The sequence below is a fragment of the Molossus molossus genome, unplaced genomic scaffold (assembly GCF_014108415.1).
Source record: "Molossus molossus isolate mMolMol1 unplaced genomic scaffold, mMolMol1.p scaffold_m16_p_9, whole genome shotgun sequence".
NCBI classification, from domain to species: Eukaryota; Metazoa; Chordata; class Mammalia; order Chiroptera; family Molossidae; genus Molossus; species Molossus molossus.
The window spans coordinates 104,021,137-104,042,186 of record NW_023425403.1 but is presented as its reverse complement, the minus strand read 5'-3'; the positions used below and the strand labels follow the sequence as shown (position 1 = coordinate 104,042,186).

Here is a 21,050-nt window from a genome sequence, read left to right as displayed (position 1 = left end):
GGCACACAGCCCTGGCCAGTTGGCGCAGCTGGCTGAGCACTGTCCCATGCTCGAAAAGCTCCGGTTTGATTCCTGGTCAGGGCACATGCTCAGATTGTGGGTTCGGTTCCCCATTGGGGTACGTACAGGAGGCAACAGATAGATTTTCTCTCTCTCTCTCCCCCTCCCTCTAAAATCAATACAAACATATTAAAAGGGGGGAGGGGCACACAAACAGCCCATATTAATATCAGCTATAGACGAGAGTATCAACAAAGACCAAAGACCGGTCCATTTAGCTAAAAGACAGTATTCTTACAATCTATATAAATGTACACATTTTACTGTTCTATTAAAAGTACCTCCGTCCAATGTCACTGCTTATTCCCCTTGGGCATTTCGTCAGTTGCATAAAGAGATATGGGTGGATATTTAGATACTCATGTATTTCTATTTTAAAAATAAACTTTTTAAAGGTGAAGCTGTTATTGAAAAATAGTAATACTTCTTTAATGGTGCCGATTAGAATATGATAAATAACAGTAACATCATTTTGTGTTATTAAAAAAAATGGCAGGCTGCAAAGATGTACTTTCCATTCTTACGTGCTTACCACTAACAGCTGCGTGCTGCTTCAGATACTCGCGTCGCACATTTATGTTTTTTACCAGGCACTGCCTCGCGTGAGCGCGTCTCTCTTTGACAGGGTCTTTTGCACAAAGCGCACAGATTGCCATATACTCCAGTGGGAGCCGTAATCGGGAAAGGCCTTTGTGAAGTTTCTGAGCAAATACTTGTCTTACTTGATAGCATTCATCCTGTGAAGACATAATTATTCTACATATTATTCACAAGGCAGCGGAGTAATAAGTTCAGATACAAAATGTATTATTGTATCAAGTAACCAGCGGTAAATATCAGCTCCCAATGTTGTGATCAGTTAATTTCAAGGCTGAAGTATTTACCTGGACCCTAATCACTACCAGTTACAAGTGTCAGAAAATACAGAATGTACTCGTAAAACACATAAAACTCATGAATATTAATCCATCCCAACTTTAACAAGATAGGGAAAAAAAAGTTTATATACTCATATGTAACTTTCTTTTATTGAGCAAGACAAAACTATATATTTTATTTCTATTATTTAAAAGACTATTTCAGTTAAAATGCCACTCTGAAGGGTTACTAATCAATTTCAGAAACACCTAATTACTTTTTGTTCCATAAATGAATCGATCTGTTCATTACCGCTTCTACCCCTGAACTGCCCCCCACCCCGCGTTCTCCTAGCTCACCCTCCTCACCGTAGGAGAGCTCCTCCACCCTCCCCACCCCGTGTGATCTTCATCCTGCACCTCCCCCCCCCGCCCCCCCCCCAGCTCTCCTAGCTCACCCTCCTCACCTTAGGAGAGCTCCTTACCCTCCCCACCCCGTGTGATCTTCATCCTGCACCCCCCCCCTCCTAGATCGCCCTCCTCACCTTAGGAGAGCTCCTTACCCTCCCCACCCCGTGTGATCTTCATCCTGCACCCCCCCCCCCCCCGCGCGCTCCTAGATCGCCCTCCTCACCTTAGGAGAGCTCCTCACCCTCCCCACCCCTGTGATCTTCATCCTGCACCCCTCCCCTGCACCCCCCCCCCCCCGCCCCACGCTCCTAGCTCGCCCTCCTCACCTTAGGAGAGCTCCTCACCCTCCCCACCCCCGTGTGATCTTCATCCTGCACCCCCCCCTCCTGGCACACTGCCTCTCTCCAGCATAGCAGTTAGTGCACTTTATCAAAACGACTGGTTTATACGTCTGTCTTATCCACTGCTGCTCGTACCTTGAAGACATCTTTGTGCTTCTAAACCTAGTATAGTATCCAGTACACAGATTATCAAATTTTTTTCTAAACTAGGGAAAAGTTTGACATGACTTTTGAGTCACATGTGAGATATACAGAAACCTTCATAATTATACCTTACCCTCCCCAGCAACTAGCACAGGGTGTGGAGTGTTTCAAATTTTGGCAACTTTATGTACATTATTTCTTCTATCTTAAAATATTCAATTTGTTTTTCTTTAAAATCTAAGTCATAAAACTTTGCTCCTATCTTTAAATCCTTATATTGTGTATCTTCTTTCATTTAATTTAAACTTTAGTTTCTTATGCCAAATACCTACTTTAAAAAAAATAGTCTAGCTTTCACAGAATTACTCTCTCGTATCTATCCTCACACTCAATGAAACAAAGTTTGAGTTAAATCATTCCTTCCTCAGTACCACTACCATGGGGGAGAGGAATCTTCATTATTAATGATATACTATGGAAATATGGAATTACAACTTGCATAAAGTAACATATATATTCACAAATGAACAGACCACTCATCTAAAAATTAATCTCCAAACATCCTTCCCCCTACTTAGATACATTCCTAGCTAGACCGTGTTTTCGTCACTCTCCCTTCACGATAAAACACAAATGAATCACAACTTGTGAATCCCATGGCAAAGCAGGAGGATTCCAGAAAGTCATTAAAGTGATGTTAGAGAAGAACTGTCAACTCCTATGAAAGGAAACTGACAGAGTTAACGAGGAAAGATGAAAAATTTGACAGGAATGATGACATAAAAGGCCCATCAAAACAATCATCTGTTTCTGAGAACTGAGGAAGTCTTAAAAATAGTTGCTTTCTTTGTTTTTGTTTCTGCAAAGATGGTTATCCTTTTGACTATGTTATAAAAGTTAAATGTAAAGTAAAAGACAGAATAATACAACTTTTATAAGGAAAAAAACACTCAAAATAGCAAGCACTTGATACTTTCATAGTTATAGTTAGAACTGATAATCGGTTTCAATTTTAAAAAAAGAAGATGGTATCTAATACACAAAATATATTCTCCCAATATAAAGTTCGATACAAATTTTATTCATTACTGACTATGAATAAAGTCTTAATTTTAAGTATTAAGTAGTCTACATTTTAAGTAAATTCACTTCTAGTGGCCTGTTCTAGTACAAATTATCATCAGAACTACTTCTAGTATCTTGTAAGTAGTTCAATTACTTTGCGTATTGCATTGTATTTCAACACTTACATTTTCTGTGTCCCGAGAGGCTATCTCTGTGAGAGCTATAGCCTTGACTTACTCAGTTCGCATTTACAGAACCTAGAACAATATACAGCAGCACATACAGATTTCTCATGAACTGCATTCAAATTCTAAAATAGTCTAATCATCATTAAACATGTTAAGATTCATATTATTGAATTTCTCTTCCTCCAGATTTACCTTCTATTCAAATACATAACAAGGGTCTCTGAGATAAGATATTGTCTTTGAAGTGCTCAATGCAAGTACGAGAAATAAACCACAGGGTTCAAACAGCTACGGCACAGGCCTGCGTGGGAAACCGGCAGGGACCAATAGGAGGCCAGCCTAAGGCAGGAAGAGCTGTGAGAAAGCCGGGTCTGAGTCTCGATGTGCAGAAAGGACTGAGTGTGGATGTGAGAAATGGGGGAGGGAAAGAAAATCAGAGGTAGCAAATTACAGGCACATAAAAGAAAAAAAAGTGCAACTTCACTGAAATGAGAGTAGGTAAAAGGCAATGTGTGCTAAATAAGATTTTAAAATGTTTATTTGAAAAAATGCATTATTTTCTTTTTTATGAATATGAGGCCCTAAATATTTTTGAATGGGGAATAACATGATCAGAACTGTGATAGGAAATTTAACCAATAATAGGGAAAGTCTCACAATAGTAAGTGAGCTAGTGACGGTAGTTACAGCAGTCAGAATGGTTAAGAAGTATGACTAAAAAAGATACAGTAGATATGACTGAGTTATCTGAACTTTCACTCTGAGGTGCAAGGAAAGCCAACGGTCAAATATAAATCATGCTGTAGGTCTAAGAAATGCCACTCAGATTTACTGAAGGCTCACTGGGGCTCTACATGTCAGAAAAGAATGGATTTGGGAAAGTATGAATTCAGTCTTACATTCACAAAGCATAAAAGTTTGAAAACTCTGTCTAAGCAGTGGCAGTGGGACCAGGCACGGGCGCGCGCACACACGTTAATACTGGCAGTACAGGAATCACTGACATAGAAAATGAGATGGAAAAAGAAGACTATACAGGGTGTGGCAAAAGTAGGTTTACAGTTGTTTGTATGGAAAATACTACAATGATTAATAAATAACAATACAAGAAGGAACTGTGTTTTTTTGGTACTCACAAATGTAAATCTACTTTTGCCAACTCATATAAGTGAAAAGTTAGTCATCCTCATAGAACACATACACTTAAAGAAAAAAACAACAGCCAGAAAATGTAGTCAGAGAAGTACAACAATCAGTAGACGAAAACCAAAGTTTCAAGAATAAAGACAGCCCTGACCCGTGTGCTCAGTGGTTAGAGCGTTGGCCTGCGCACCAAAGGGTTGCGGATCCTAGTCAAGGGCACATACCTGGGTTGCAAGTTCAGTCCTCGGCCCTGATTGGGGCACGTGCGGGAGGCAACCAATCATGTGTCTCTCTCAGATCAATGTCTCCCCCCCTCCCCCCAAATCAATGGAAAAAAACATGTCCTTGGGTGAGGCTTAACAACAGGAGGTTGTGACGGGAGGCTTGCGGGAACCGCCCATATTTCCCTGCGAGCAGAGGCTCAGTGGGCTACTTCGGTGCGTGGAGTAACTGCAGAACTACTGCAAACAGGAACCAATGTGTTAGCAATCGGAACTCCAGTGATGGCTCGGGAGCTCTAAAATGTTTCTCATGCATACATTTTTCAAAAGGAGACATCAAGATACAAGATTTTCATCTCTGTATCATGCTGGACTTTCTCAGAGACCACATGCTGTCCTACACAGCCCTTTTCCTTACGTTGATCGCTAATGCACACAGCTGATACTGCTCTAACGTGATGATTTCATGGTAACAGGGCTCCTGTGCCAGCTTCACAATAGCACTCCCAGCAGCAAGTCTCAGGCGCGACATATCCGGTTTACTGAAAAATAAGCAAAAAAGAATGTAAATTAGATTTCTAACTATGTGTACAAAAACATTCCTGCTTTGTATGTCGATTTTACAAAAATTCCTCTAGCCGAAAAAAAAAAGGTAGAAAACATTTAGTGATACTGAAAACCATATTATATTTATCTAACTTTGGAAGATGGTTCTAATACTACAAAAGCCTTCTCCTGAACATAAATCTATGCTAGAGTCATTTGATTCTCTCATCCTACAAAAACAGCTTGTAGCCAAACCTAGAATAAAAATCTATTTGCATGTTTAGTTGTTAGGTCTTAAGTCTTCCATTATAGATTATTTCTGGATGTGTTTATTTATAAATTGGGTATAAATATGTCCTAACGTGCTAAATAGTCAAGTAAAACTCCTGTGTTAAGTAGAAAAGAAGTAGAATAAAAGGAGGTGTAGCGGATACAACATTACTATTTTTACCTGATCTAACTTTTCAAATATTACCAAGAGGCTCCTTTTAAGTTTAAGGAAAGAAAACTTCTGCTAACTGGGACACATTTCAGAGAGTAGTAAATTCTTGACAAGGACATACATCTAAACAATCCTTCCTAACATAATGATGTGCTAGATGAATTACAGGGATCTTGGACTAACGTAAGGACGAAAAGTTGTAACTCAGTCTTCCAAGATCGAATTATGTAGTTGGTTTAAGACCCTTCCTTTATTTTTCTAAGATTATGTAGAAATATTGATGGAATGCATGACAACATTAACAAGGCTTCCAGTCAAGATGGGGGAACAGATAAATGAGGTACTTGCCTCCTCCCACAATCACATCAAAATTACAGCTAAACTACAGAACGCTTTTTCATAACTGCCTGAAATCTAGCAGAAGAGAAATCCTACAACTAAGGATGTAAGCAGCAGCCACACTAAGACTGGTAGGAGGGGCAGATGCAGAACAAGTCTGTCCACACCCACCTGTGGTGGCTGCAAGCTGGGAGGAGCATCTTGGCTGCAAGGTGCTCCCTCAGAAGTCCCAGCTCCACAACAGGCTCCCCAGCTCAGGGTTTCAGTGCCGGGAAGAGAAGTCCCATAGCGTGTGGCTGTGAAAACCAGCGGGGTCTGTAGCCGAGTGAGACAGAGAGCTATAGGAGTCCCAGGCATTCCTCTCAAAGGGCCCGAGCAGACTCACTCGGACTCGGTGCTCTGAGCTCTAGCACTGGGGCAGCAACCCGGAAGGTACCAGGATCGCACAGAAATGAACTGAATTGTCTAGCATAGGGGAGAGATCTGGAGGGATAGCTTTCTCCCAGACAAAATTGCTGGCCGGTCTTTGTTCCTTTGCTGAGCCCTCCTGGAAACAGAGCCCACGGGCAGGGCCATGTTCCAGTCCCCACCAACCTCACACTGTTTGCCACGGTAATTCCGAGACCCTGTTCTACCCAACTTGCAGGCCCACCCAGTCCATTTCCAGTAAATTTTCTACACAAATGGCCTGTCCTGGCTCCTGCTGCAGATTTTATTAAAATTTCTCAAACAAGCAGCATTTAGCCTTGCTAAGTGGCCTGAGGCCTGCCACTATTAGCTGTACAGTGGCCTCTCCTGGGCACCTCCAAGTCCAGCACAAGTAGTAGCCACCTTCAGGTCACTTTGTAACTCATGGCTTGGGACAGGGCAGAGGCGGCAGATGACCTTGGCTTACAAGCCCCAGAGCCAGCAACTGGGTGCACAGCTTCAGACCACACCAAAGACCCCGCCCACACAACCACCTACAACAGCATGAGCCAAAGGGTGGACTCAGCAGGTATCAAAGCCCCGCTGAAGCAAGTCCTGCTCCGTGGGGTTGGCCCCTGCACAGACCCTCCATGGTGGTCAGTGGTTACTGCCAGTCTTCTCAGACAATATCACTGTAAGTTATATAAATGTCTAATCACTGGGTGTACACCCAAAACTAATATAATATTGTACATCAGCTGCAACTGAAAAATAAATTATTTTTAAAAAAGAAAAGAAAACTTATTTTTTAAAAAAAGTTCTGAAGTTACATGTCCAGGGGTGCTTTTCAACTCATCTACAGCAATATATATGTTTTAATTAATAAAATTATTTTTGTTACAGATGTTTCTCCTTTTCCCCTCCTAGACACCCTCCTCCAGATCCTCACCACACGGCTGTTGTCTATGTCCATTGGTTATGCATATATGTATATAAGTTCTTTGGTTTATCTCATCCCTCCTCCTCCCCTCACCCCCTCTTCTGAGGTCTCTGGGTCTATTTTGTTCATCAGCTTATTTTGTTCATTATATTCCACAAATAAGTGAGATCATGTGGTATTTGTTTTTCTCTGGCTTATTTCGCTTAGCATAATACTCTCCAGGTCCCTCCATATCGTCTCAAAGGGTAAGAGATCTTTCTTTCTTACAGCTGCATAGTACTCCATTGTGTACATGTACCACTGCTTTTCTTTCCATTCATCTATTGATGGACACTTGGATTGTTTCCAGATCTTAGTGACTGTAAATAGTGCTGCTCTGAACATAGGGGTACATATATTCTTTCTGATTGGTGTTTCAGGCTTCTTAGGGTATATTCCTAGAAGTGGGATCACTGGGTCAAATGGCAGTTAGGTTTTTAATGTTTTGAGGAAACACCATATTGTTTTCTATAGTGGTTGCATTCCCACCAGCAGTGCACTAGAGTCCCCTTTTCTCTATACCCTCACCAGCACTTGTTTGATGATATATCGTTGTCAATTATGCTCTCCCATATAGAGGATTCCCCTTCCATTTTGATGCTTGTTTCTTTTGCTGTGCAGAAGCTTTTTAGTTTGATGTAGTCCCACGTATTAAACTTTTCCGTTGTTTCTGTTGCCTTAGGTGATGTTATCAGTGAAAATTCTGCTGCGTGTGATGTCTGAAATTTTGTTGCTAACATTTTCTTCTAGAATTTTTATGGATTCACGAGTCACGTTTAAGTCTTTTATCCATTTTGAGTTTATTCTTGTGTATGGTGTAAGTTGATGGTCTAGTTTCATTTTTTTTCACGTAGCTGTCCACTTTTCCCAACACCATTTATTAAAGAGGCTGTCTTTACTCCATTGAATGCTCTTGCCACCTCTGTCAAATATTAATTGAGCATATTGCCTTGGGTCCATTTCTGGGTTCTCTGTTCTGTTCCACTGGTCTATATGCCTGTTCTTGTGCCAGTACCAGGCTGTTTTGATTACAGTGGCTTTGTAGTATTACCTGATGTCTAGTATTGTGATCCCGCCTACTTTGTTCTTTTTTTCAAGATTGCTATGACTATTCGGGGTCTCTTTTGGTTCCATATGAACTTTTGAAGTATTTGTTCTAGTTCTGTGAAATATGCTGCTGGTATTTTAATGGAAATTGCATTGAATCTATATATTGCTTTGGGTAGTATGGGCATTTAAGTGATGTTAATTCTTCCAATCCAGGAACAAGGTATATGTACAGCAATATTTTAAGAGCAATTATGAGATAAATCACTCAACCACTGCTAAAGGAAAGTCTTTTTCTTGTTGGAGTTTATTTAGTGTAAGAAGAAATAAATAACTATAATTAAATACTTTACAACTACGATTTTGAAGACCAGGTTTCTATATAATGCCTTATTTTAAAATTCGGAACCAATGTTCTTCACATACATTTGCAGAATTCAAGTACACATTTGATGTTAAGAAATATCATAAAAAATGAGACCTAAATATGCACATGAATAATATAATTAATAAATGTAAGAGAAAAAAATGTATTAATACTGGAGAAAAATTTCTCTCCAATTATTATGTAAATCCTGAACACTGGCACATATGAATTATAAGAGCAAAGAGGTCAAGAAAACTAATTAGACCGAAAAAAGGTAAATAAATGAGTTGTACATGTGTAATGCCTGGCCAAGTTTTACTTTTATTGGATCTGTTTGATAAAAATGTGCTACCTCAACAACCTATGCGAACAGCACAGCATGAGCAAAACCCAGGAAGACTGAAAGTGAAGATGCAAAGGAAGTCACTTTTACACTCTGCCATTAAAGTCTTCAAGCTAGATATATTACGAGGGGAAAAGTTATTTTGTTGTGTTTATATCAAAAAGCGTCAACAAATGACAAAGACACATTTCTCAATTTTAGCTGACCCTGAGATAGTAACCACTGCCACCATAAGTACTTCCAATTACTATGTGCTGGGTAATGTTTTAAATACCTTAAATATACTAACTTATTTCATTATCATAATAGCTAGGTGAGATAGGACATAATCATTCTCTGTAAGGAAACTGAGAGACAGAGAGGTTAAAGTAACTTGTAAAGGTCACCTTGCTAATAAGGGACAATGCCAGGACTTGCATCTGGGCTCCAGAGTCTTTTCCAATCACTATGCTATACTATATCTTTTAAGTAAAACAAAACAAAAATTATGTGTTTTAAATAATTTATATCAAGTATTTAAAAAAATTTGTATTTATAGTTCTGGAAGTGATTTAGTAAGTTGCCTTCTACCTAGTCTGTTTTTTCTTGAGACATTAATTAACAAGAATATAAAATATCAGTTACTTATTGGTACACTAACATCTTCACATTAGATATTCAAAATAATTACAGTAGATGTTGAAATACTAAGCAATGCAAAGAACTATGAAAATAGCAATTTCATACCTAATTTTCCCCTGTTCTGTCAAGTCTCCATCACTATGCAATATTGTTGTTAGCAATCTTAAGGTAGAAGTTCCTGATTTACTGTGATTATTCTTCATTCCAAGTAGCCATCGAACCATCATTTTAATAGCCTGGATCTATTTAAAAGACAAATTGACATGTAATTTTAAAGAAATGCTATATCAAGATTAATAAAAATGAAAAAAAAATGTTTTCAATGGATGCCTTGTAAGAAAAAAGGAATCATTCTTTTCTGCATCTATGAAGATAACTTTGAATGTTTAATATTAAACATGCCTCACTCCCCAGGCAATTGATAAGTAAATGAATTAACAAAAGACTGGGCTTTTTTTGTTTGTTTTTCATTTTCCCCAACATATACTCTACCCTTTAGGACCCACAGTAAAAACATGCTAACTACCATAGACAGAAAAGCTAAGTTCCAACCTACAAATTATATTTAATCTTTTGTGTTTGAGAGATGATTCCACCTCACATTTGTACTGTATTTTATAATTATGAAGTAACTAAGTACCTAAGTTACTTGCAACAACCCTTTTTGAAGGGGTGCATATTATCTCTTTTTCACATTATCTCAGCTTTACACAGCTCTAAGTCACAGGGACTGAGTGGGTCTTGGGCAGTGGCACGTTGCAGACACCCTTAAGATCCCTGTCTTGGGCCATTTGGTGAGTATGGCCCTCCGTGCAGGTGGCCTGTCTTCCAGTCCAGTGCTGCTTAACATACAAAACTGCTGCTGAGAAAACAGGTTTGTACTGGAACTTGACAGCATCAGCATCATCCAAAGCTAAAGGAAGGGAGGCCCTAAAGGTCTACAGAAATAGAATCAGAATCTGAACCTGGAATGAGGTGATAAAGTAGTTAATAATATGAAATATAAACACCCCTCCAAAGAGATTTATAAGAAATTACAACAAGAAAAACAATATTCAACATATTGTTCCTGGCCTCACACCTTGGGCAGCGGATTGAGGCGAGGTCTACGGTTACAGACTACATTTGGTTTTAGTAAATTAATACTCTCTGCACCAATGAAGAGCAATCTTTTATGTATAACTCATTCAAGGAATTACAGAGGGAATTTCTCAAAAAAAAAAAAAAAAATCAAAGTAAAAATTTTATCAATTCCCATGGAAAAGATAAATAGTTTTCAAACCTGAATCACCATTTTCACTGAGCAGGAGGGGGTACATAAGAAAACCAGCACTGTCTTTTGACATTTAAAGGTTGGTATCTAAGCATCAGCAACATGGAGGTAGTTTACAAACTCTTCTTTTCTCCAATTAGATTATGTGCAGCTGCCCTCAAGGTCTTGGGTTTTTCATTACTTCCTTTTACTCTCATAGTACTTGGGTTAATGTCATACAATAACTATAAAAACTTGAATGATTTTAATAGCCATCTCTATAACAGGAATAGAAATTGTAACACCCATATTAAGAATACATTACATGTTATTAAATTTAAAAAAAAATCTATGCGTATTACTCACTTTGACCATTGTCTCAGGAGAAACTTCTTCATCTGGAACCCAAAGTTTAGTTGTCTTTTTTCCTGGAAGCTAAACAAAAATGAAGGACTTTAAAATGTGAACATGATTATGTTTAATTAATATCTGGTGAATGAATGAAATCTCTATCTTCTGGGTGAGAGTTATTATATATGAAAAGAAAGCCACCACCTTGGCTCACCTTATTCCTCGAAAGGCCCAAAGGCACACCTCACTACACCCACATCCAGCGCTCAGATATTCCCACCAGGTGGGTCTTTCTTGGTGGGAGAAAGACTGGCTTTAACCTCATACATACATGCCCATAAATACCCATTTTGAGATTGATTCAATTATTTAAGGCAGCTGCCAAGGTCTAGGATAAAAATCAACAAAGCCAAAAAGTACAGTTCTTAAATAATGGGAAAGTTGGTTTACAATAAACCTTGAGCAGGGAAAAAAATTAAAAAGGTTTTCAGTTGAAGATAAGTAACAGAAACCATGTATTAATATCTTCCTACCTAAATGGCAACACACACACACACACACACACACACACACACACACACACAGTTATAAAGGGCTGAAAAACAACAGGAGCCCAATAGAAGATCAAATCATAGAAAAAATTTAGAAAATACAAAATATACAGTAAAAAATTAGCAGAGCTAGAGGGTTTGTCTCCACACAAGTACAGAGAAACCCGCAAAAGTAGTTTTTCTCCTAAGTACAATCACAGAATAATCTTGAAATGAAAGATATAAATTTATAGTGGTAGCCAGAAAATTAAATTAAGGTGACAAAAATAACCTGAACCCAACTGTGAAGCCTGGAGATCCCATTTTACCCCCAGATCATGAGTTATTTCCAGAGTCAGCCTAGGAAACAGAAACCAAGTAACACCTCTTTAACCCTCTGGCAATAGAATCCAGAAGGCAAACTCTCCAAACCTCATCCACACCAAAGTTTAGGGTATTTAACAAGCACTCTACTCTTTTTTCTTTTTTAACTTATCTTTATTGTTGAATGTATTACAGATGTCCTCCCCTCTCCCCCTTAACCCCCTCCTCCCCAATTCCACCCCCCAGGACTCTACTCTTTATTGGGCTCACAATTCCAATTTTGTTCCTTTCAGCTCTATAACAGTGATGAAAACACTGATCAACCTCTTAGCCTCTTTCAAAGTCAGCTAGCGTATGTGTAAGACAAACCATCATAGCATCAAACTCAAACCTTTTGATTTCTCTCCTTTTTTGAAACTTTGCCCTGCCAATTCTCACTCCTTTGATAGCTCTCTGTTGCCTTCAAACTAAATTTAAAAATATGTTGTCCAGTCTTTTTATTTGTCCCAGTGGGAATATAGGTTCAAGACCACATAGTCAATTCTTGTCAGAAACAGAATTCACTTTCACCATTTCAAATCCATTAATTTGTCTTGTGATATCTGATACAAAGAAATATTATAGGGGTGGGCAAAAGTTGGTTTACAGTTGTAATACAAATAAGTAATACAGTCCTAAATAGTAATACAAGAATAAACTCTGTGTTTTGCATACTCACAACTAGAATCCTACTTTTTCCCACCCCGGTATATATGTAACACTTGTGCCACTTGTTTTATAATACTACAATGAACAACCATAAACTGTTAGCTCCAGGTTTTATTATTCACCAAACTTTTCTTCCTGTTTTTAACTGTCTTAGGTAAGCACTGTGTGGAATTTTTGGTTTATTATTCCACAACTATAACAGAACACTACTTGACTGCATATCTCTCTCTAAACATCATACTTGTTTAGTTTTGCTAGATCTTGAGGTTCATAAGCTGTGTACCATATATGTTCTTGGGTGACTTGCTTTTATCATTACAAGTGTTTCTTAGAATAATCCTTATTATTAAATCTAACTGTAGTTCATTTATTAGTCTGTATTATATCACTGTGCAAAATAGCAATTAATTTATTCTCTTAGTGGACATTTGAAATTATTTCCATTTCTTTCCTCTTTTGAACAGTACTCCTATAAAAATGTTCTTACAGAGGCATCCTGATACATTTAGTAAGAATTTATCAAGGTTAAATTCATATGAGTGAAACTGATGAATCACAGTGTATACATATATTTAATTTTATTGTCAAAATATTTTTCAAAATGGTTGTTAGAACTTAATTCCCTATCAGCAGTATATAACACCAATTCTTTTCGGATTTCTTCATTTCTCCCATCCAATTGATATAAAATAGTGTCTCATTATAGTTTTAATTTGCATTTCCCTGATAATTACTAATTAAGTTTATACATCTAGTCACCAATTTCACTATTTCTCATAGTACAATTCCAAGTACTATGAGAGTAATTTTTGTTTAGCTTTCTGAAATTCCTTTTGATGTATTTTTTTTCCAGGTTGTCTTTATCTCGGAGGTAATCTTTACATACATTAATACTTTTTTTCAGGTACATGTTGCAATATCTTCATAAAATCTCATTTATTGTGTGTCTTTTATTCCCTTTATGGTGTCTTTTGAATAAAAGTTATTAATTTTAATGTAGCTAAATTGGTCAGTCTTTTGTAGATAATGGTTTTTATGTCTTGTTTAAAAAACCCTTTCTCATCTCAATGTCATAAAAATAGTCTCCCATATGTTCTTCTAAAAGTTTTAAGGTTTTATCACACACTAAAAATGTAATCCACCTGGCATCGACTGTTTTTGTGTATGCTGTGACTTAAGGATTACATTTCTTTTTACTTCCCATTAGGATAGCACAATTTGCTGAATAATCTCTCCTTCCAGTCCTCTGCAATGCTACCACTCATATCATATACTGCCTCTATTCTTTTCCATTGCTTTGTTTGCTTATCCACAAGGTTTCTTTCACTAAATTTTATAATTTTCTCTGTAAAGAAAATTTAAAATGTTCACTTGTACAACATGATTGTTAAAGTTAGGTTTTATGTTTATGGTTAATTTGGAGATTTTATAGTTTTGATTTTATATCCATCTTTCTTGCTAACCTCTATTTTAAATCATATTTATGAAGATTGACAATTTAATTTTCTAATCCTTTAATACTTTATCTCTATGTTCCTTATATTTGTACATGTATTTTCTATACATTTTTCATTTCATCTTAATCTGCTTTACAAGTCTTCTGCTGTGATGATGAACATTTTGCTCTTTTTTTCAAAAATCATTTTTGTTTTGGTTTATTTTTATATTATTTTGTTAGTTGTATAAATGTTCATATATTTTATATCTTATTGTAGTGTTAATTTTTTTGGAGAGTACACAATACCTTGTTTATATCAGTATCCAATTTATTTTTATTTTTTTATCCTCACCCGAGGATATTTTTCCATTTTTTGTACAGATAGAGTGGGAGGGAGAGAGAGGAAGGGAGAGAGAGAGAGAAACATCGATGTGAAGAGACACATCGAGTGGCTGCCACCCTCATGACCAACCAGGGCCGGGGACAAACTGCAACCGAAGTATGTGCCCTTAGCGGGAACCGAACCCGGGTCTCTCCGGACCACAGGCCGACGCTCTAACCGCTGAACCAAACTGGCCAGGGCTATCAGTATCCAATTTAAATCCATATTCTGTTTGACGCTTTTCATCTTAACTGATTTATTTTTCCTTCCGGTTATTTTTAGATTTTGTCTTTATTAGTTTAGTTGCATCTGCTGGGTTTTATTTTATTATTTTTGAACCCATCTGCCAGTCTGTTGGTATTATTAGAATACGTTTTTTATTTGTTTTTCTCTATTTGTAATAATGCAGATTAAATTTTTTGTTGTAAATTAAATATTTTAGTGGAGTATATCTTTGAGTAATTCTTTCAAAATGGCTTGTAATTTGGAAACTTTGTTTTGTATTTCTGAAAATATTTCCCCCCAATTCTTGAATACTAGAATTCTATTTCAAGTCACTTGGCAACAAAAAATTTACAACATTGTTTTTTGGAACCTAGTCTTGCAGCTGAAAAATCTGAAGTTGGTCAGATTTACTTTTTTTTTGGTAGATTGCCCCATGGAAACTTTTGGGATCTTTCTGACATCTTTAGTTCAGAAATTTTAGCAGAATGTTTCTATTGTGAATCCACTTTTGTTATTTCCACTTTATACTTTCAAGGTACTTCTCAACTAAATAACTGCTTCTTAAGCTCTATGTAAATTTCAGCTCTGTGTGTTTGGGGAGTTGGCCTGCAGGATTTTAGAGATACTTGTCCTGTTGCCAGAGGGTTACCTGAGTTGGTATTTGATTTCTGTTTCGGAAACTGCCTCTGGAAATCACCCATTATCAGCCATGGGTAAAAATAGGATCTCCAGGCTTCCAAGATTGAGTCACCTTAATTTAATTTCCTAGCTGCCACTGTAAATTTACTTCTCTCAGTAGCTGGTGTTTATCATTTGATGACTATTCTGTGATTGTGCTGAAAACAACAACAACAACAAAACATTCTTTGGCAAGTGTTTCCTTTGTGTTTGTATGGATATGTAAGCAGTCTAGCTCTGTTAATTTTTAACATATGACCTCTCTTACACTGAAATCTAAAATGAAACAAACTCCAAATAACAAAACAATAACAACAAAACCTAACTCACAGATAGAGAACAGATTGGTAGTTGCAAGAGCAGGGGGTGAGAAATGGACGAAGGTCAAAAGGTACAACCTTCCAGTTATAATATAAATAAGTCACGGAATATAATGTGTAGCACAGTAATACAGTTAACAACAGTGTACTTTATATTTGAAAACTGCTAACAGAGTAGATCTCATAAGTTCTCACCATGGAAAAATAGATTTATAACTATGTGTGGTGATGGATATTAACTAGACTTACTGTGCTGATCATGTCACAATACATACAAATGTTGAATCATTATGTTGTACATCTAAAACTAATAAAATGATGTACGTTGATTACATTAATTTTTAAAAAATTAAAGAAATTGGAACTTTCTACATTGCTGGTGGGAAGGTAAAACTGTGTAGCCATTGTGGAAAACAGTTTGGCAATTCCTCAAAAGTTAAATATAGAATTACTGTATAATCCAGCATACCTACTGCTAGGTATGTACCCCAAAGAACTAAAAATAGATATGCAAACACTCAGACACAAAATTCATAGCAGCACTATTCACAATAGTGAACTGTGAATTCAAAAGGTGGAAACAACTTAAATGCCCAACAATAAAAGAAAGCATAAACTGTGGTAGCCCTGGCAGGTTTGACTCAGTGGTTAGAGCGTTGGCTCATGGACCAGAGAGACCTGGGTTCGGCTTCCGCTAAGGGCACGTACCTTAGTTACAGTTTGTCCCCAGCCCGGTTGGGGTCGTGTGGGTGGCAACCAGTCGATGTGTCTCTCTCACATTGATGTCTCTCTCTCTCTCTCTCTCTCTCTCTCTCTCTCTCTCTCTCTCTCTGTCTCTCTCCCTCCCTCCCTCCCTCCCTCCCACTCTCCCTCCCGCTCTATCTGAAGATACATGCAAAAATGCCTTTGAGTAAGAAAAAAGAAATAAATAAACAAACTGTGGTAAATGCATACAACAGAATACTATTTAGCCATAAAATAAAATATTGATACAAGCTACAGTGAGAATGAACCTCAAAAACATTAGCAACAGGACACAAGGTCACCAATTACATGATTTTCTTTATAGGAAATATTCATAACAGGTAAATCCATTAAGACAAAAAGAATGTTGGTGGTTGCCAGAGGCAGGGGGAAATATTTGAGTAGTGACTACTTAATGAAAATGATCTGGAACTAGATAGGTATGGTGGTTGTACAATATAGTGAATGTACTAAATGCTACTTGAATTGTATACTTTAAAATAGCCAATTTATGTTATATGGTTTTCATGTCATTTTTTAGGGTTTGTTTTTTGAAGCAGTAGGAAAAAATGTCTTCAATAAATGGGGCTGAGTCAGACGGAAATAAAAATGAATCTGGACATCTTATCTCATACCATATACAAAAATCAATTCCAAGTAGACTATAGAGTTAAATGTGAAAATTAAAACAATAAAGCTTCTAGAACAACATTGTCCAACAGAGCTCTCTGAGATGGTGGAAATGTTCTGTGCTGTCCAATACTAGTCATAGTGACTACTGAGCACTTGAAATATGTGTATAGATTTATAATTATATTTCGTTTAAATCTAACATTTAAATAGCTATATGTGGCTAGTAACTAGTATATGGGTGGGGCAAAAGCAGGTTTACAGTTGTTCTTATGTAATATAATAATTAATAAATAATAAAAGAATAAACTCTGTGTTACACATTCTCACAACTGTAAACCTACTTTTGCCCCACCCTGTATATGCTATTTTTTCCTGTACATAACACCTATGATAAAATTTAATTTATATGTTAGGCACAGTAAGATATTAACAATAACTAATAAAAACAGAATAATTATAATAATATAAAAGTTAGATGAGGATATGTAATAAAACGTATGTGAATATGGTCACATTTTCAATCTTACTGTTCTCTACGTACATCGTGGAGATGCTGGACAAAGGGATGGCGCACATCCCAGGCAGGACAGAGAACAGTGTGATATTTCATCCTGCTACTCAGAATGGTGCAAGATTTAAAACGTATGAATTGTTTATTTCTGGAATTTTCCATGTAATATTTTCAGAATGCAATTGACTGCAGGTAAGTGAAACGGCAGGAAGCACAGCCGTGGACGAGGGGCTCCCGTATGCACAGCGCGGAGACAGACAAAATCATTCTCTCTTTCCCAATGCTCCCTGGGTCTCTCTCAGCAAATCTCTAATATATGCAAGGAAAGAACAACTACTGTCATGACAACCATACTGTGAACTAGCTTGTTGGTCTTCACATTTTAAAAAAGAGATGTCATTACAAAAATAAAATCCTTGTAAATGTGAAACAGACAGAATCAGGTGATATTTTGTATTTATCAAGAAATGTATTTCAGATTACATGACTTGGCTCAACTAAAGAGATGTTTCAATGTTGTTTTACTTAAAATGGAGACACAGTGTGTTAAAAAGATAGGAAAACCTAAACTAAGGCATCCAAATGGAAATGTTACGTCATTTCACTTGTTTGCTGTGTAAAATTTCAGAAGATAACATTATAAAGAACACGAGTCTAAAAAATATAAATTACTTAAAAAGAAAAAGAAAAAAAAAAAATATATATATATACAAATTACCCGATCATTCATGAGAAGATCTTTCACAATGAAAGTAGCTACCAAAGACTTCAAAGGAGCAGCAAACTGATCAGGTGCAAGGAGAGCAATGTGACCAATAGTAACCAATGGGGTTATAAGATGTTCCAGATTGCTTGGATCTAGGCTCTTATGTAGAGGCTGAAAATGAGGAAAGGAAAATATATCCAACTCTATAAATATGCAAATGAAACTGTTCACACATTTCACCTTCAAATTAAAAAACTACAAAAGTTTCAATACATATATATGGCATAAGTAGGAGCTCAAGCTTACATTTAAACTTCCACAGGTTATTTATGTCTAGAAAACATCACATTTAAATATTTTTGGTTTTGCCAAAGTCCTATTTGGAGGTAGGCGAAGAAACTTTTCAGCACAAAGAATCGTGACGTGTGCTCACTTCGGCAGCACACACTAAACCAGAATGATACAGAGAAGACGAGTGTGGTCCTGCACAAGGATGACACGCAACTTCGTGAAGCATTCCATTTTTTTTTTTTAAATCATATATTTTATGACTACATATATGAATATGATAGAGACAGCTAGGGTTCACCAATATCTACTTTTTTTCTACTTCCTGGCATAGTGTGACTTAGGTGAAGAAGCTTCCTTGGCAGTTAGATGAGGATAAGGGAATGAGCTCTGGTTAACAGAGTGGGAGTAGAAGTGAGTCTTGCCTGCACTGAGGCAAGTATTCATGTGTCTTCTCCACATTCTGGGTCCTTACTCACTGGCTGGCTTCACACCAAGGATTCAGTGGGACTTAAAGGAAAGCTATTAGTCAAAAAGAACACTAAGAAATCTAAGCTTTAAAAGCAATACAGAACTGTTCTTTCACAACATATTAGGGCAATATAAGGCTTTATTTAATCAAAAGAATATTTAAATGAATTTACTTCTTGCTATTCTTGATGACTCCTCTCAATACTTTCATTACACATATAAGTTCCACTTCTCTGACAAAAATCTGACAGTGTAAATTTTACACAATAAAAAAAAAATCATTTCTGAAAAAGCAAAATTAATAGACAGAGCCTAGATTAATAGTAACCTCATAAGGGTCAGATAGCTCTATGAAACCTTTGCTCAGAAAGCCAGACAACCTTGTATGTGATAGTTGGAGGATTATATTACTTAATAAAATTTCCTAGTACTAAATGCATCAGCATAAATACAATGCATAAGTTATAAATATGTAATGTATAAATATAAATAAATGTCAAAATACAAACATCTGAATAATCAGATTATTTCCATACTGTAACCATTCATTAATATCAATTATACTGATTCAATTCTAAAAACACAGCAGATTCTCTAATAATGTTATTTTCTTGAGATGCCATAGGAACTTAACTCTTGTTTATGTCAATCAGCCTAGGGTAAAATTGTTTTTGTTATACATCATTTCTTTTAAACTCACAGAACCTATCAATAAGTGGAGGACTTAATATAAAACGATATATCTCTGAATGTGAACATTCTGTGTTCTGTAAAATCATTAGTATTTGTTTTTTTAATTGTAACATATGAAATAAAAAATAGTTTTCTTTTTACCTCAAATATCTGTGCAAACTGGGTTTCTTTACTAGAAAATATTGCATGGATACAATGAATGGCATATTTGGCTTGACGGGGGGGTCCTTTTTTAGATTTGTGATGTAAAACAGGAAGCAAAGCTCTAAAAAAGAAAAACAATACATCAGAAAAATCAACGGCTTCGACTAAGTTTTAATGTTTGTATTTTTAAAGTAACGTTTTAATGTTTTATAAAAACAAAAAAGTTACAACATATATTCAGACTCATTTTCAATCATCTATAATTTTTTTTGTAAATATCTATATTAAAAATATAACTCAAATACAAGTGTTTTTCATTCTTACTTAACAATTACAAAAACAACAAGAATAGTGATCCATTTATTCTTTCTAATGTGAGTCCCATCAGCCTTTTTTCCTTTTATCCTCACTGTTATCACTCCAGCTAACCTGCCACCTTACACGTAAGACCACTGCAAAGGGACCACATGGTTGGGATCTAATTGTTTCTTCATTCTGAAGTCTCCCTTTCTCTCTGATTCATATTTCACTTGGTCCCAGAACAACCTACATAATGGGAAATCTGATTATTTAACCAGTACAAATTCAGTGTTTACTATATGCCAAGCAGTATTTTTTTTTTTATCCTCATCCGAGGACATTTTTTCCCATTTTTTTGTTCAGATAGAGTGGGAGGGAGGGAGGGAGGGAGGGAGGGAGGGAGGGAGAAACATCGACGTGAACAGGACATGGCTGCCACCTACACGACCAACCAGGGCCGGGGACAAACTGCAACCGAGGTACATGCCCTTAGCGGACACCGAACCCGGGTCTCTCTGGACCGCAGGCCGACGCTCTAACTGCTGGGCCAAACTGGCCAGGGCTGCCAAGCAGTATTAAAAGTCCCAAATCCTTGCCTTCATGGTACCAGCATATTAGGGACAAGACAAATGATATTGTATATATTAGCAAAATATATGTTCTGTCTAATTATGACAACTGCTGAAGAGGAAAATAAAGAAAAAGAGGACAGTGATATGAGTGGGGAGGGGCTTGTGAGTGTTACAGTTTTAAAGAGGGTGGTCACAGAAGCCCTCTCCACCTCTCTGACAAAGTTAACTGAGCAGAGTTCTGAGGGAGTTAGGGAGGGA

At 36.9% G+C, this 21,050-nt stretch overlaps 1 protein-coding gene and 1 non-coding gene across 8 annotated transcripts in view; one reads left to right on the top strand and one right to left on the bottom strand.

Moving 5' to 3' along the window:
- Positions 1-21,050, bottom strand: part of PDS5B (PDS5 cohesin associated factor B) — a 191,750-nt gene that overhangs the window by 35,180 nt on the left and 135,520 nt on the right. For all 7 annotated transcript variants that reach the window (XM_036249585.1, XM_036249584.1, XM_036249586.1 and 4 more), the window contains 6 exons: positions 19,918-20,041; positions 18,337-18,495; positions 11,141-11,209; positions 9,628-9,764; positions 4,849-4,972; positions 593-797 (listed from right to left, as the gene is read on the bottom strand). In XM_036249585.1, coding sequence (XP_036105478.1) covers positions 593-797; positions 4,849-4,972; positions 9,628-9,764; positions 11,141-11,209; positions 18,337-18,495; positions 19,918-20,041 — 818 coding nt within the window. The remainder of the gene's footprint in view (positions 1-592; positions 798-4,848; positions 4,973-9,627; positions 9,765-11,140; positions 11,210-18,336; positions 18,496-19,917; positions 20,042-21,050) is intronic.
- LOC118623092 lies at positions 18,750-18,852 on the top strand. The gene has a single exon (XR_004958203.1). It is a non-coding gene; the product is annotated as a U6 spliceosomal RNA (small nuclear RNA).